The sequence below is a fragment of the Marmota monax genome, unplaced genomic scaffold (assembly GCF_021218885.2).
Source record: "Marmota monax isolate L192 unplaced genomic scaffold, Marmota_monax_Labrador192_F-V1.1 WCK01_AAM20220418_F8-fsc00070, whole genome shotgun sequence".
NCBI lineage: Eukaryota > Metazoa > Chordata > Mammalia > Rodentia > Sciuridae > Marmota > Marmota monax.
Genome location: NW_026692116.1, coordinates 425,858 through 441,523, shown reverse-complemented (window position 1 = coordinate 441,523; position 15,666 = coordinate 425,858). Strand labels below are relative to the sequence as shown.

General features: G+C 38.8%; 1 protein-coding gene across 3 annotated transcripts in view; it reads right to left on the bottom strand.

Annotated features, from left to right (window-relative positions):
* Window positions 1–1,455: 1,455 nt before the first annotated feature.
* The window catches only part of Lrrc8b (leucine rich repeat containing 8 VRAC subunit B), a 71,015-nt gene continuing 56,804 nt past the window's right edge, over window positions 1,456–15,666 (bottom strand). For all 3 annotated transcript variants that reach the window (XM_046461397.2, XM_058585047.1, XM_046461387.2), the window contains 2 exons: window positions 12,109–14,273; window positions 1,456–6,136 (listed from right to left, as the gene is read on the bottom strand). In XM_046461397.2, coding sequence (XP_046317353.1) covers window positions 5,864–6,136; window positions 12,109–14,247 — 2,412 coding nt within the window. In that variant the 5' untranslated portion in view covers window positions 14,248–14,273 and the 3' untranslated portion in view covers window positions 1,456–5,863. The remainder of the gene's footprint in view (window positions 6,137–12,108; window positions 14,274–15,666) is intronic.

Below are 15,666 nucleotides of genomic sequence, written 5' to 3'. Positions count from 1 at the left end.
GAAGACTCTGTTGCTCTGTTGGGTAAAGCAAGCATGAATGTTATTTTCCCAAAAGAAGGAACCTGGAGCTGTATTTACTTCCTAGTGGGTGCTGCTGGGTATGCTTCTGATTGATTTATACTCCTTTCAGCAGCAGAGGGAAGTAGAGAGTAAAAAATGATATGGGCCGAGAACAATAGGCAAGTGTAAAAAAAAAAAAAAGCATAAAAAATTCAAGGTATTCATGGAAATACTTTTGGAAATCTCTGTAGCAGGCAGGCCACACTTTAAAATCATTGGTGATTAAGGGGAAGACAGACTTCAAACTCGAGACGAGAGAAAGATGAGAAAACATTGGATGAAGAGAGATTTGTATTTTCCATGAAAAAAATGGCTTTTTTTCCTGGATCCATCTTTGGCATGTGGCCTCTTACGTAAATGTGAAGCTCAAGTTCAAGGGCTGACTTTGTACCTTTTCAATAAGATGCTTTTCTCTAGACCTCGGAGATGAGGGGGACTGAGAATACCAGGCTGGAACAGAAGAAAACAGAAGCAGAAATCAGAACAAAATCTGCAGCTCCAGAGGAAACCCTGCCTTCCATGGTGCCCACGCAGCCTCTCTTCCTTAGTCAAGCCCTTAGTCACATTTCTGAGGATCCATTTTGAAAGAAGGACCTGAAGGCTGAGGTACACAAAGCCACGATGATTGCTGTCTGTGGGGGACATCGTGCATCCTCAGGCTGTTGGTCCAGCTCTCAAAACACCTACTATTCCCAGGAAGCCTGCTGATGCCTTTAGACAGGCATCTGCATTTCCTCCATGTGCTTCCATTCCCATGGCATCGGAGGTGGGGGAACCCCTTGCTTTAAGTATTGCACTTTCAGGGAAAAATTAGAGTTAAGTTCCCTCATAATCTGGTTTGGTATATATGTTTTTCAGCAGATAAAAATTCTGGGTATCAGCTTCCTAATGTGGACCTGAATCTGTGTGTGCTCAAGTGAGATTGTTTGATCTCAAATATCAAACCATTATGTGCATATTTTATTCAATAATTCCATTGTCTGAGTTTTACTCAATCTTCTCAGAATTGCTTCTCTTGCAGTTATTTTTTCTTTATCTGGTTCATTATTCAGTGTTGAACTAACACTAATGACAGAACGAACACCAATAAGGGAGGGAGAGGTAAGTTGACTTCTGAGTATTTGTCCCTGAAAAATTCCACAGAAGAGCACTCGGAAACACGGAACCTGCATGAAGGAGGCAGAGCCCCATCCCTCTCCAGACCCCCAGTTAATTCACCCCCTTTTCAGGTGCTTGCTATTTTGTTGAATATTTTGAAAACTCACAAGTAAATCCAAAAATCTATCTTTCTGTACATAGTAGCAGTACTGTGCAGGGTAGCCTTGGATGAGATGGGGAATTCCTTTTTGAACCTGGGCACTGACAAGTGAATGCAGGTAAAAATGAGTACAGTCAGCTTCTTCCAGCATTTATTTTCATTTGCCATTTATTTTTTATTTACTATAAAAATTGAATATTTATTACACAAAAGTACTTTAGAAACAGTAAAATTTACCAAAACCTACTGAATCAAGGGATTCAGTAGGAATTTAAACCTGAGGGCCAAAAAAGTTGAACAGAATCTTATATTTTCTAATAACTCATTACCAGAAGCAAAAACCAATTATATACACATCCAAATATGTGACAAAGATAAAATAACAAATGCTAGATTTTACTGTGAGCTAACAAAAGAAAATGTCTCTACTCAAGATTGGCCCATTATTTCACTAAGAACAAAACATTTGAGGAATTTAAAAAAACTGTCTTGAACAATGTTAACATTTAGGCTGATACACAACGTATGTGCACAAATACATCCATTCTAATTCTATAACCTTTTGTATTTTTAAAACTGCACCATCTCTGTTAGAGATAATGTATACCATGCAAAAAAGCATTCATACTTGTTTTTCTCAGCAACAGAAATAATTGTTAAATGCAAAATTTAAATATGAAGTTTAATTGTAAGCCATCTCAACTCAGAACTTTGGCTTATGTAGTCTGTGTTAATGTCTTAGTGTTGATGAAATTGTTTATGTAAAAAAATGTTGAAAGTAACTGTAGTCCATTACCAATGGTACTTAGTAGATAGCTCCTGCTATTACAGAAGTGATGGACAAGAGACAGAAAGAGACCAATTAAATAGGATTGCAGGTTTTTTTCATTGCTTCAGCATTTCATATCCAGCTAAAGATAAGAAATAATTACCATTAAGGGCATTTTGTAACCATTATTTCATATATATGTCTTCAGAATACAAATCAGGATACAAAACACCTTGTCCTCTCTTTTCACTAGTCTTTCTCTTGTTTCCAGAAAGAAATAAACACAGATACTGAAGCAATGTACAGTAAATGAAAACAAAGTGGACCTACAGGTTTATTTTCATGCTTTTGGCAGGGCTGAAGGATTACGAGATTAGCTCTAAATACTGAAGGGAAGCAAAAAGAACTATCCAGGTATTATTATAGGCATGGGCTTTGCCCCCTTCCAATAAATACATGTTCAGGTGCCACTGAAAATCCTTTAGAACTAATATATTCTGTTACTATACAAGTACTGATCGAATTTAACAAGGTGGGTGAGTGAAGAAGGCAAATAAAATACCTTTTATGAACAGGGTGTTGCTAAGAGAATATAAAAAGATGAACAGATAATTTTATTGAAATAATGTCAAATCCACAGAATTGTTCGATTATTTTAATGAACCCATCAATATTATGCAGTATTTTAATTAAACGTAGTATTTGAATCATGAAACACTTAAAGAACAGAAACAAAAATTTCTCCATCAAACAATGTTATGCAAATAAACCAATGCAGCACACCTATTGGGACTCTTTCACAGCACTGAGATCCTGAGGATCTCATTTACCCTGTTTTAACATAAATAATAAGTGACAGTAAAATATGATGACACTCAAGGGGGAAATGTTAAGACTGAGAGCAAAAAATAAAAATATAGTACCTATGTGACACACAGATATACCCTGATGTAGGTTAGGGGAAAGAACACTAAATCTTTGCAGGGATGATCAAAAAACACTTAATGGTTTTCTTTTAAATGTCATAAACTAATAGAACACTTAAGTTGTGAATTTTTAAAAAATTGCTATCCTTCAATTAATCTACAATCTCTTGCAATTTTGGAAAAAATATTAAATATATCCAAAACCAATAAATTACAATTTGCACTCATGGAATATGTGTGTCTCTGTGTCTGTGTGTGCATGCAAATAAAATGAACCAATGCTATTTTTAGTACAAGTAATAAACGTTTTAAACTTAATTCTCTATACTTAGATTTTGGAAAATACACTCTTGGAAATCAAACCCAACTAAAGTCTCGTAATTATAATCTAGCAAACTTCATTTAAAAATTCTCTTAAGTGAATATCTATGCTTGCAAAATAAAGATCTGCTCCAACAATGTAGTAAAGGTGGTATCAACACCGTATTATTTCATAGGTCAAGCAGTGGTGTCATTGTTTACTGTGTCAGTACTGTGTTGTTTCAAAAAGCTACTTAAACATTGATGTATAAGATTTAAATAAAAAGACATTTGAAAATTATGGCATCAAGAGCAACAGTTTGCACCAGTAACTATACCCTAGTATGTGGAAAGTAGCTTATGTATTCATTATTGGTCCTGGGAGCAATTTGCTTGAATTTATGTAAATGAGGAGGAAGATTTAACCAATGGCTTTTGCACTTGAATGGAATCAATGACTAATCCTGCAGGAGTTCTAGTTTGTCAAGTGAATGGTAGCAAATCTGAATTTTATTTTGAAAATACTTCCTGTAAAAGAGGATAAGATTTTTTAAAATACCAATTATGGCTAATTGTGTGGCCCAAATCAGTACATATGACAATTCTATTGGTAAGCACTAAAATAACCATCAACTCACATTTTAAGAAATAAGAATAACAAAACCTTGCATATAGTCAGAATCTGTGAAGTCCTAGAAGAAAGTTTGATCATTATGCCTGGTTCCCTGAGAACTTCAGTGTTCTGGTTAAAGGCAAGTTTTGGTAAGAAGTATATTTTTACACTGTTCCTTCCCATTCAGAATAAGCAATAATGTATGAGGCAGCTTTTGGTGCTCAGTATTCTTTACAGCTAAAATTTCATTTAATGTGAATAATTCTTTTCTCTGAACTTCATTCAGTCCAGGCATGTGCGGCAGATGAGAGAAACTGTATTTACTGTACTTTAATATTTTAAAGACTCATTTTCATCTTTCTGGAACAATGCAAGGAAAACATATACTGCACACAATTTCATGTTTACAGTACCCTTTACCCATCATGTCTTCCAGTTTTTTTCTAGATGCAGTTAACAGATTACTTCAGAGTTGTATCCAAAATGAGGTGGCATCATAATGCTTAGACCCATTGGAGAAAAACATATTAAAAATGTACATTTCCCAAAAGTGAGTCAGTTGATTTTATTCATTTAACATGATGCACAATAATATAAGGCCAAACACAAAGCTCTTTATAAAAAGGAGCAAAATGTATTCCAGAAGAGTTAAAGACATGAGATGAATTTCAGTTAAATGGATCTTTGTGAGCTCGGAGAGCTCATCTTAGACACTGAATAGATGCTGAATGTTTTATTTTATAATCATATCTCGAGATCATGCAGATGGAGGAAAAAAAAAACATTTTGCTTTAACATTTACTAAATCCCTAACAAAGTATTTTGAAATCAATTTTAAAATCCAAATCTGTCCCTCTCCCCTCTATCACAGTTTTTGTAAATAACTAAGAATTGTACCCGTACAATTACACAAAGACTAGGGAAGAGAAGGTAGTTGATGTGGCCATCCTCTCACAAGGAAACCCCCCGAATATTTTAGGGCACAAAACACAAGGCTTTTGTTATCCAAGAGTAATTAGTTGCAGAGTACAAAAACATTTTGGAGCAGAGTGCACAAAAACTTGAGAATCATAAACAGCCCAAACCAAGTATCATTAGTTCTTAAAGAAATGCTATGTTCTCTGTACCTTACAAAAATTATTCTCACAGATATGGAACCCGAGACCATACAATAGAAAATATTTATATATTTTATATAAAAATTTTTAACAAATAAAAAAAGGCTTTGATGATAGATAAGAAGAAATTTTCAAGAATTCATTAATTTTCAGGATGCCCTGAGGGTAACATGTCCTATGTACCCTGGCTCCCTGTTCTAGGCAAAGGCCAAAGATGGGCGTTTTCTCAGGGATCCTCATGGTTGATGAAAGAAACCAGACTAAGGAAGACTTAAGCAAGCTGCGAAAGGAAGTAACAATTAAGCCAAAAAGGAATTCTGCCAAGCATAATATACCCTGCCTCAAAAAAAAACAGTAGGAACACAAATCAAAGACAGTGGTGCATTTACATCAGGGAAATTTATACTGATGAGTTTTTATAGTTGTGGTGATAAATATCAAAACAGGAAGTCAGTTAAAACAGGTGTGCAAATAAAGAAATGAAGATGGGAGGAGGAGGAGGAAAGAAACCTATACTATCCTAAAGGGAAAAATTGCAAAGTAAAGATTCAGTAATTTCACACTCCTCAACCCATCCTCAATGGGTACTTCTTACATCTTAATAAGTTAAAGATCAATTATTCACAAAGTTCCAGTTCAGTGTTTATACTTTTTACCTGTTTAACTTAGGGCAAGATATTGAGTGGCTTTAATAAGATATTTGGTTAGGATGCATCACAATTATCACCCATGTTTCATCTTTATAACTTAGGAAAGTTTATTTCTCTTTTAAGCCCTGGGGCATACGTTTAAAAATGCCTTTGCAGCACAGGTCTCTGATCAACATTTATCTAAGCAAGTCTGCAAACGTTCTGTCACAGGGAGAGGAAGAGTATTGAGCAAACTATCCTCGACGATCAGACAGCTCCGTTTCAGGGCCTGACACCCTTCCAGCTCTGGAGGCAGCATTTCCAGGTAATTACCAATGAGCTCCAGATGAGTGAGGTTCGACAGCTCACCCACATGAGGGGACAAATCCGTCAGGCTATTTCTCCCCAAGAATAAACACTGTAGCTTCTTACACTGAAACAGTCCATCTGGCAGTGTCTCGATCTGCAAAAGAACAAAAACAGCTGGTGAGATTGGGTTGGATGGTGTAGGATAGTACATTCACTTGCTAATGCCCTAGCTACCTTTCCTGGAAACATGTCTGCAGGCTTCTAAGACACACATATTAATGGCAATAAATATGAGGTAGCTGAAGGAGAGAAAGGAAAATTAGGGTAGGGGTATCCCATGGAGCCAGGACCCAAATGTGTAAGCCCTGCTGTGCATGGGTGGGCAGCTCATTGGGCTCTGACCATCCTCACAAGAGTCTTAAAGAAAACATACTTCCATCCTCATTGTGCCCAGGATTAAAAAAAAAAAAAAAAAAAAAAAAGCCGGTAACTCAGGAGAATCATAATTATTCTTGAGTTCCAAATCAGAAATAAATTATTCTCAAGAGTCCTTGTAAAGATGAGCAACATCCTTGAAAACATCCTAAGGGCAGACACAAGGCTATTTCTTATACTTTTCTTTTTTCCTATCCACAGCCCTTTTTGAGATAGGGTCTTGCTAAACTGCCGAGGCTGGCCTCAAATTTGTGATTCTTCTGCCTCAGCCTCTTGAGTTGCTGGGATTACAAGTGTGTGCCACCATACCCAGTTCTCTTATACTACTTTTCTCAGTATAGATTGCAATTTGATTCTGTTTTTAAAAGAAGTCTATAGAAGTAGAGACAAAAACATATAAGATAGACATGTACACTTCAGTTCCTTCTACATACATACACCTCTGAATGTTTATCTTTCTTCCTGTTCTCTGGCATGGTTTCAGTTGAATAATTCATGTAACAGAGAGGCAATTTTAAATATGAAAAATAACCTGCAAACTAGGTCAACTCCTAGAGCTGCTCCACTTGACTGCTCCCCTCTATGGTGCATGGGTTGTGTGTGAGTTTCTAAGGGCACCACAGTGCATATATGAAGTAGGGTTCATTTTGGAGAGACCTCCAAATGAAGTTGAGCTCACATAGTCCCTTCAACTCATCACTCCACTGAGGGTGGGTTTGGGTCAGACTGCTAGACTAAATACTTCACCTATAATATTCCACATATTAGCTGGGGACAAATGACATCTATAAAACACGGTAGGTTCCTGGGTACAGGAAGTGACTTTGCTAGATATAGGGGCTTCCTGCATCCTCTGATGGGCTAATGCATACTGACTGGGCCAGTTCTGTTGGCAGGCAAGCTTCTGGAGCCATCCAGAACTCTCTTCTTAACAGGATAAATACTTTTCAAATGAACTTAAAAATTAGCTACAGTGCACTAAAAAAGTGTTCATTATATTATATAATAAGCTCCCTTTCCTATATAACTAACATATATTCAGTGATGAATATCCTTAAAAGTAAATCACCATTCTTAAGACCAACATTCAACACAGATCATCACTGTAAACACCAAATAGTAGGTATAAGCAAAGGAGAGTTATCTATACATTTATTCATTTCTTCTCAAGAGCAGATGCATACACACACACATACACACACACACACATATTTTAACATGGAGAGAGAGGAAACAGAAATGACAGAGACAGAAGAAATGCAGTTCTTTTTTAAAGCAACCCCTTCTGCTCAGAGACACTTGCAGCTCAGAAGCAGGGTCAAGAATGTACATGTGGAGGAAGATATTCAGGCCTGTGCTGTGTGTTCAGGGGTGAGGGTCCCTGTTGGTACTTAAGTGAAAACAGGGAAGTCTTGGCTCATTTGTATTCAGTAAATATGTGCTGAGTATCTCATATAAGTAAGTGCCAGGCTCCTGGCAAGGTGCAGGGGATGAACTTTTGAGCAAGACTGATGGCCTTCCAGAATATTCATCTAAGGCAGGCTGCCATGAACATCTCAAACTTGGCTCTACTGACATTTTGGGTAGGATGATTCTTGCTGTGGGGCTGTCCTATGCATTGTTACGTGTTTAGCAGCATTCCTGCTCTCTACTCCCCAGGTCCAAGAACCAACAATATCTCCAGAAAAATGTCCCCTGAGGGAGAATGAGTACCCCCACCCCCAATTGAGAAGCATTGGTTTAATGGGAGAGAAAAACATTAAATGATTGCACAGTTATTCTGCAATGGGTGGGATAAAAAAGAGTGCCCTGACCTGAGTTGTATCGGGGAATCCCAGGCCTTCCATTAACTTCAGATTGCCAGCAATTGCTTAATGGGACTGATTTCCTACTGGGTGATTACCCTGAAGCCATGCCCTCACTCTCTCTGTCTGCCTACCTGCTCTAACACATTCCCACCTAACTTCTTTCAAATCGCCGAATCTGTGATTTTAGTGGTCTTTTCATTGCTCACTAAAGGAGAAGGGCTTCACAAGGTAGGGGAGTGAGCCTTTGGGGCTAGAGGCTAGAAGGTCCCTCAACAGAATTACTGTAAATGAGTTGGGGGCTGTGGCTGGGGCACCCCCTCCCACTCCATGTCAGTGCCCAACTGAGGAGAAGGGCCTTAACTCACCAACTTGAATTCAACTTTCCTCAAGGAAGCTGGGGAACTTCTTAAGAAACTCTCCTTCAACTCAGGAATTTTATACTGAAAAAAACCTGCTTACAAACTTTAAAAAAGAGTTTGCCTTGAAGGTTATATATTTTTGCCTACATCAATAAATTTTATAAAAATGTTTCATATCATTAATTTATACCTAGTTCATTTAGTATGTTCCTTTCCTAGACTTTGACACATGAGCCAGAGAGGAGGAAGTAAGTATCCTACTGGTTTCCTCTCCAAAAAATGAGAAAAATTTATAGACCATTAGGGCGATGATAAACTTTATAAACAAAATGGTGTTTGAAAGCAAACTATAATATATAATATAAACATATATAAAATAAACTGAAAAAACTAGAAAAACTAATGGCTACAGCTCTGGCAACCAAATGTCTTCAGCAAAATGGACTGGGGACTCTAGTACAAATTATTCTCTTTCTCTGTCTCCATTTGCCATTGATTATTAAATATTCCACTGTGTCCCAAAGACTGAGTGGGACTTTCCTTCAGAATCCTTCTCAAGGTTAGATTTTCTTTCTTCCTTTTTTTGGAGGGAAGTGGGGGTCAATGCCATATACTACCTCAGGACATGTTCTTGTTTTCTTCTATTCTTCTGTGGTGCTGGGAATTAAACCCAGGGCCTTGCACATGCTAGGCAGGTGCTCTACCACTGAGCCTCACCTCCCAGCCCAGCACATAGTAACAAAACCGATAAATTCAATCATTTCAAGAAACAAGGCTCAACATTTCCAGTTTTAAGTAGTGATGTCAAAACAACAAGAAGCACTGTCACACTGTACCATAGAGAATTTCTATGTGATTCCCTTTCTGGTTAGAGTTTTGAGTTCATAAAAGGTACATAAATGTGGAAGTTGAAAGACCTGGGTGTAAAGTGCAATGGTTTGGAAGATTGAGCACATCTAGTTAAATCCCTCTCCCCACCTTGTGTTTCTCCATCACTATTGATGCCACAATAACCTGGTACCTCTGTCACTGGGAGAGGGATGGATCCTGCCTCTTCCTCTCTCACCTCACACTACCACACACACACTGCTGTTGCCCATAAGGCATCTTTGAGGTAGATATACTTGAGACATAAGCTCAGGGAAACAAGAACTGGAACACGTGGGCTCAACACCAGCTCCATCCTGGAAGCTTCAGACCTAGGTCAATCAGTCTGAGCCTGTTTCCGTGTTAGCAAAATAAGGGCAGTGGCCTAGAGTAGGGGTTGGCAAAGGTTTTCTTTAAAGGACCAGAAGAATAAATATCCTAGGCTTTGTGGACCTAAGAGGAAAACCTAAAGACATTATGTAGGTACTTATGTAACAAAAGAAAAAATTATATGCATTTTTAAGTAATAAAATTCAAAATATAACAATTACGCATATATTTTTTGTAATATAGGCCCAATAATGAAAAGAATTGGATTTATTTCTGGGCACTAAAATTTGAATTTCACATAATTTTCATGTGTCATGAAACATTATTCTTTTTTGACAATGTAAAAACAGGCTATGTGCAGATTTGACACTCAGGCCATAGGCTTCCAATCTCCAGACTAGATCAACAGTGTTCCTCTAATATATGAATCTTTGTCTCTTGTTTTAAAATCTACATTCCTACTTCTAAATCATAACTGGTTAGGCCTTTCCATGGGGTTTTGCTTCTTGGTTGCCCTCTCCCAGCCCTTTCAAGCACACAATCAAAGCCTCCTTTGAAGGAACCAGTTCAGACTAACTAGCACTTTCAAGTGTCACCCTAGTGACTGTCAGATGAATCAAACATGAACTAGGCGGGCAGACTCCCAGGTACTCCCCATTCTGACCCACTCCGCTATATGCTCTTATCTCTTATTACTTCTGGGCATCCTATTGCAATCCCCTGTGCATGACCTTTATCTTTCTACACATAGCCCCCATCCAGCTTTTCAGGGTGTGTTTCATAGAACATTCCTCCCACAAGTTACTAGGAGAAAGGTGTCTTGCTCAAACACATTTGGCAGATGTTACACACCATCTCTCCCTCTTGGAGAAGCGTAATGTATTTCACATGTTAAAGGTACTGAGGAACACTGCAGCAAAAATATGATTAAGAAAGGAAACATTTAATTTTTTTTGTAATTTTGTTTTGTTGTTGTTTATGGTAACAACTATTACATCCTGTGGAGGAAACCCTGGCTTGCCTTGTCAATGAATACCTATCACCAGGGCCACCTGGGGGACTGCCCAACACTGTTCTGTGTCTAAAGAACTCTCTGAGACTTGGCAGAAATCAGAGCTTACTTCCCACTGGAGAAACCAACACCACCAGATTCTCGTGTCCCCAGCTCTCTTATAGCTAGTATGGGTGTTCAGAAACCGTGCCAATCAGGTGTTCAGACTTGAATCCTGAATTGGCTTCAAAGCCTTGTAATCTAAAGATCTCTCATTTATCTTAATGGACTCTCCCCTTTTACTTATAAGTAAAGTTTCTGGTTCTAAAAAATCGGCATGAATTTTCTTCTCATCTCCCCATTTTGCTAACAACTACAGTTTTCAAAACCAACGTCTGATGATTATGATGTTCACTAGCCAACTCCATGCTCATAGCTATGTTTAGCAAAAAGAAAATGTGAATTACAAAAAGACTAGAAGATAATACATTTTGGGGTGGGTTAGAAGAAAATAGCAGTGCCCATTTTTCAAGTAGAGGAAGATCGGTTTCATCTCTTGGCAAGCCTGATTTATGTTCCCCTTCTCCCCATATGGACATTACCCTCACTCCCTTGCTCTTTGGAGTAGCAGGGATTTTTTCCTTCCTCCTTCACATTTTAACCTAGGAAACTACTCATTTATTTTGTTTTTTCTTGTTTCAGTGAAGTTACATTTTCCTTAACTTGGCTGTACTCTTGCAAATTATGGTTCATTTTTATACATGGATGCTGGAAAAAGCTTCCAAGAAGCCCCAGTATTGCATTATAGAGCCAGGCCTTTCATTTTGAATTGTCTTTCTAGATATTCATACAGATCTTGAGTCTTTTTTAACTGCCTTTCCAGAAGGATTTATGAATAATTCATAATCTTAGCATTTTTAAACAAAAAGTTACTTGGATGGCAGATTTGGAAGGCTGAAAATTAAACTTTCTGTGTGCTCAAGACAAAAAGTAAGCTCTACCACAATTAGTAAGTTTAAAACACTGTAACTATGATGTTTCTATAGAAAATGGAGAAAGAGAATAAAGAGAATTAACATTTGTCAAGCAACTATCATGTGCTAGAAACTGTGCCAATGTGTATATTTTATCATATAATCTGCATGACAAATCAAAACTTAATATAAGAAACTGATGTTCAGTGTTTTTGTAAATTGTCTAAGATCACATGGGCTGGGGCTCAAGCTCACAGAATGTTTAATATGTCATAAAGTCCATTTTCTTCTTCTATGTTACAAACTGCAAGCACAGCAGAGAGCCTCAAAAGACTGGCTGAATAAAGGATGGATTTACTTACATTGTTGTTGGTCACAGCAAAGTACTGCAAATTACTCAGATACTGGATTTCTTCTGGAATGAAGGTCAGGTGGTTATAGCTTAGATCCAAATAATATAGTTTGGTGCATAGAAAAAGCTGCAAGGGCAGATTCTCAATATTATTATGATCCAAAGAGAGCTGCTCTAGGTTAGATAATGCTCCGATCTGGGCAGGAATATAAGCAATGTTATTGTGCCACAGTTTTAAGCAGGAAAGATTCTGAAGATGCTGAAAGCTAATGATCTCTTCCACAGTTTTAAGGTTATTTTCCTTTAGGTCCAACTCATGCAAATTGTTCAGGCTAAAAATGGAGTGTGGAATGCGTTCCAGGTCACAGCTGATCAGTTCTAGGCTTTTCAAATTGACCATCTTTTTCAAGTTGTTCAGCACAACCAGTTTGCTTCCTTCATTGTCAAGGGACAGCTTCTGCAGTGAAGGCAGGAGGTCTGTGACCACCTGGGGGATCCGAGACAGGCTACTCTTCAAGTAGAGGGTCCTCAGGTTTTTTAGGTCCTGAAAGCCCTCCAGCTGCATGGTACTCAACTGCTCTGGGAGAACACAGCCTGACAGGTAAAGTTCCTTGAGATTCTTCAGGTGAAATACCCAGCGTGGGATTTTTCCCATTTCAGTAAATTTCAGGCGGAGGATTTTTAAATTCTCCTCTAAAAAGGCCAGTGCAGGATGGTCTACCACCAGAGATGAATGGTATATATGAAGCTCCTTGAGGTTGACCAACTGCGAGACTGCAGAGGGCAGTTTGACCTCAGGGATAAGCTCTAGGCTGAGCACTTCCATTTCTGTTAACTCGAACACATTGTCTGGAAGACCACTGAGCATAAAGAGATGCAGCTCTATCTTGTCCTGGGAGTTTTTCACAAGTTTACTTTTCAGTTTCTCAACCGTCCATTCGTTGTTAAGGTTGATCTGCTTCAGTTTGTTCTCACTGACCTCTGACAGGAATATGGAGAAGCGTTTGGAATAAAGTGGATCATACTGGTCAGCCAGATGGAGGATGAAGGCAAAGTCATTCTTGACGTCCGGGATATCACTGTAGTTGCTTTTTTCTCTTAACGCCTCAAAGGAATATTGCTTCAGGGAACTCCTCAGCATCCACCATAAGCTATAGGAGGAGGTGAGACCGTATAGTATTACCAAAATAACATAAAATGAAGCCAGGACTTTAAATATTTCTGCCAAGGAGTAGACACACTGGTAGCGCTTATATCCTGTAAAAGCCTGCACGTCGATTGAACAGTCAATTTCAAGAGTAATGTAGGTCAAAAAATATGGAACATAAGTTATGATAAGGACAAACAAAATGACTTTGACTATTATCTGCTTCAGATACACCCGGTAAATGATGTCCTTCTGCTCCACGTGCAGACGGAACCTTTTCACTTTCTCAAAGATGGCTTTTGCCTGTTCACCTTCCTTCTTGTCCAGGACACTGGAAGTTGGGCTTTCTATGCTGGCTGACTCCAACCCTGACTGTGGGTAAGGCAGGGACTGCTTGGTGGAGTCAACCTCAGCTGAACACCCTGAGGACGAAAGCAAAGTCTTGGACTTGGAGACTTTCAGGGGCCTCACTGACTGTTCAGCCACTGTTTCTGACAGGGCGCGGGTGGTCCATGGAGAATCGAAGCACTTGTGAAGGATGGCCACAAAATGCTCCAGCCTGGAACTGGTGCTGGGGTAGTGAAGCCAAAAGTTGCTGCAGGCTGCAAAGATAAGTGTGTGCAAGAGCACCAGGTAGGGGAAAAACTTCGCAAACCAATGGAGCTGTTTCTCGTAACAGACTGCATCGATGTAGGAGTACTGTTGTCGGTGGAGATCATTCTGGATTCGGAGGGGGAGCGGAAGCAGTGTCCCAGAATTAGAGGATGTGTTCACGCTGGCTTTCAGGAGGTCCCAAGGCACAGCGCAGTGATTGTCAAATTCCACTTTGCATGGGAGACAGCACAGGACCCTGCTCTGAGTGAGCTGGAGAGCTCCGGCCAGCACAGCCACCAACAGCATGATGAGGGTGATGTAATACCAGAAGACGTCCCACCATGGCTTTAAGATGTGATAAGATGACTGGGCGTCTGCTAAGCATTTTAGCTCTGTTAGTGTAATCATGACTCTCCTTTGCACGAGTACAGAAACTGGTGAGGAAAAGAAAAGAAACACTACTGAAACAAATACTCACATGTACATTTCATTCTAATGCCTGTATGTACATTCCCTACCCAAGTAGATTTTTAGCTCAAGGCTGATCATGGGGCACATGAACCTTCTGGTTTCATTTGAAAACACAGGCCATACCGACCCTGCACTGTAAAGTCCCTGACATGGGGGCTCATTTGGTGATAGGTAGAGTGGATCTGTAAAGAAATTTGGGGGTAGTTCTTGGGGCAATTATTTAATTACCTCCCTGGTTTAAACTCCAGGTTGGGTTACTAAAATCCAGGAGCCATTTTTTTCTTGTTTTCTTTTTTTAAGTGATATGGAACAAATTTTCTTGTGCTACCAATTTCTAATGGTAACATTCCATGTTCTCTAGAAGGTCTAAGTAAGCTCCTTTCTGCATGGCACCTCATGTCTGGAACATCATTTATAACCTAAGTGTTGTTCTAAACACAAAAAGGAACTTTTTTTTTTTTTTTTTTTTTTTTTTGTGCAAGGTTGGCTTTATAAGGGTTTCCCTCTTTGGCTTACAGGAATCTACCCATTTCTTCCCAAACTGTCACCGAATGTATCATCTCCTTTCCTCAGCTCTTGCTTTACAATTTAAGTATATGAGTATTTAAAAACACCATATTTGGGCTGGTGATTTGGCTAGTGGTAGTGCACTTGACCAGCATGTGTGAGGCCCTGGGTTTGATACTCAGCACTGCCCCCACCCCACCCCGTCTCCCCAAAAGAAAGAAAGAAAAACTGAGTATTTAAAGTTGGGAAATAAGAATAATGATTGAAAAAGGAACAGGGAAGAAAAACCCTGTTAGAATACTCAATCCTCGGGATTCAATACATTTTCTACTTTATAGTCAGAACAGATTCAACTTCCTCGGCTTGATAATGTGGCATGTTTAATGTCATAATGTCGCAGTGCTAACAGATAAGTGATTAAGGCACACTCTATTATTATTTTTGCCTTTAGAAAAACAAGACACATTTTATATCTGTACCTTGAAAAGGATTCAGACAGTTCTCCTGAGAATTTCTGTTTAGCCACATTTGTATAAATTGTTTAAACAATTGCTAATTAGTAAAATCCAGACCACCTATAAGTTGGTGCAGAATAAGATAAAAGGAAACATTTGGAGCTTATGAAGTGTCTGATAAGAAAAAGAAAAAAAGAGACCATGGTAGCACTGTTGCTGTTTGCTGGAGAGTCCAGCTCTAATTGTGCTCAGGGGCTGCTCTTGGCTTTCTTTTTTTTTTTTTAATATTTACTTTTCAATTTTTGGTGGACACAACGTCTTTATTTTTATGTGGTGCTGAGGATCGAACCCAGTGCCCCGCGCATGCCAGGTGAGCATGCTATCGCTTGAGCCA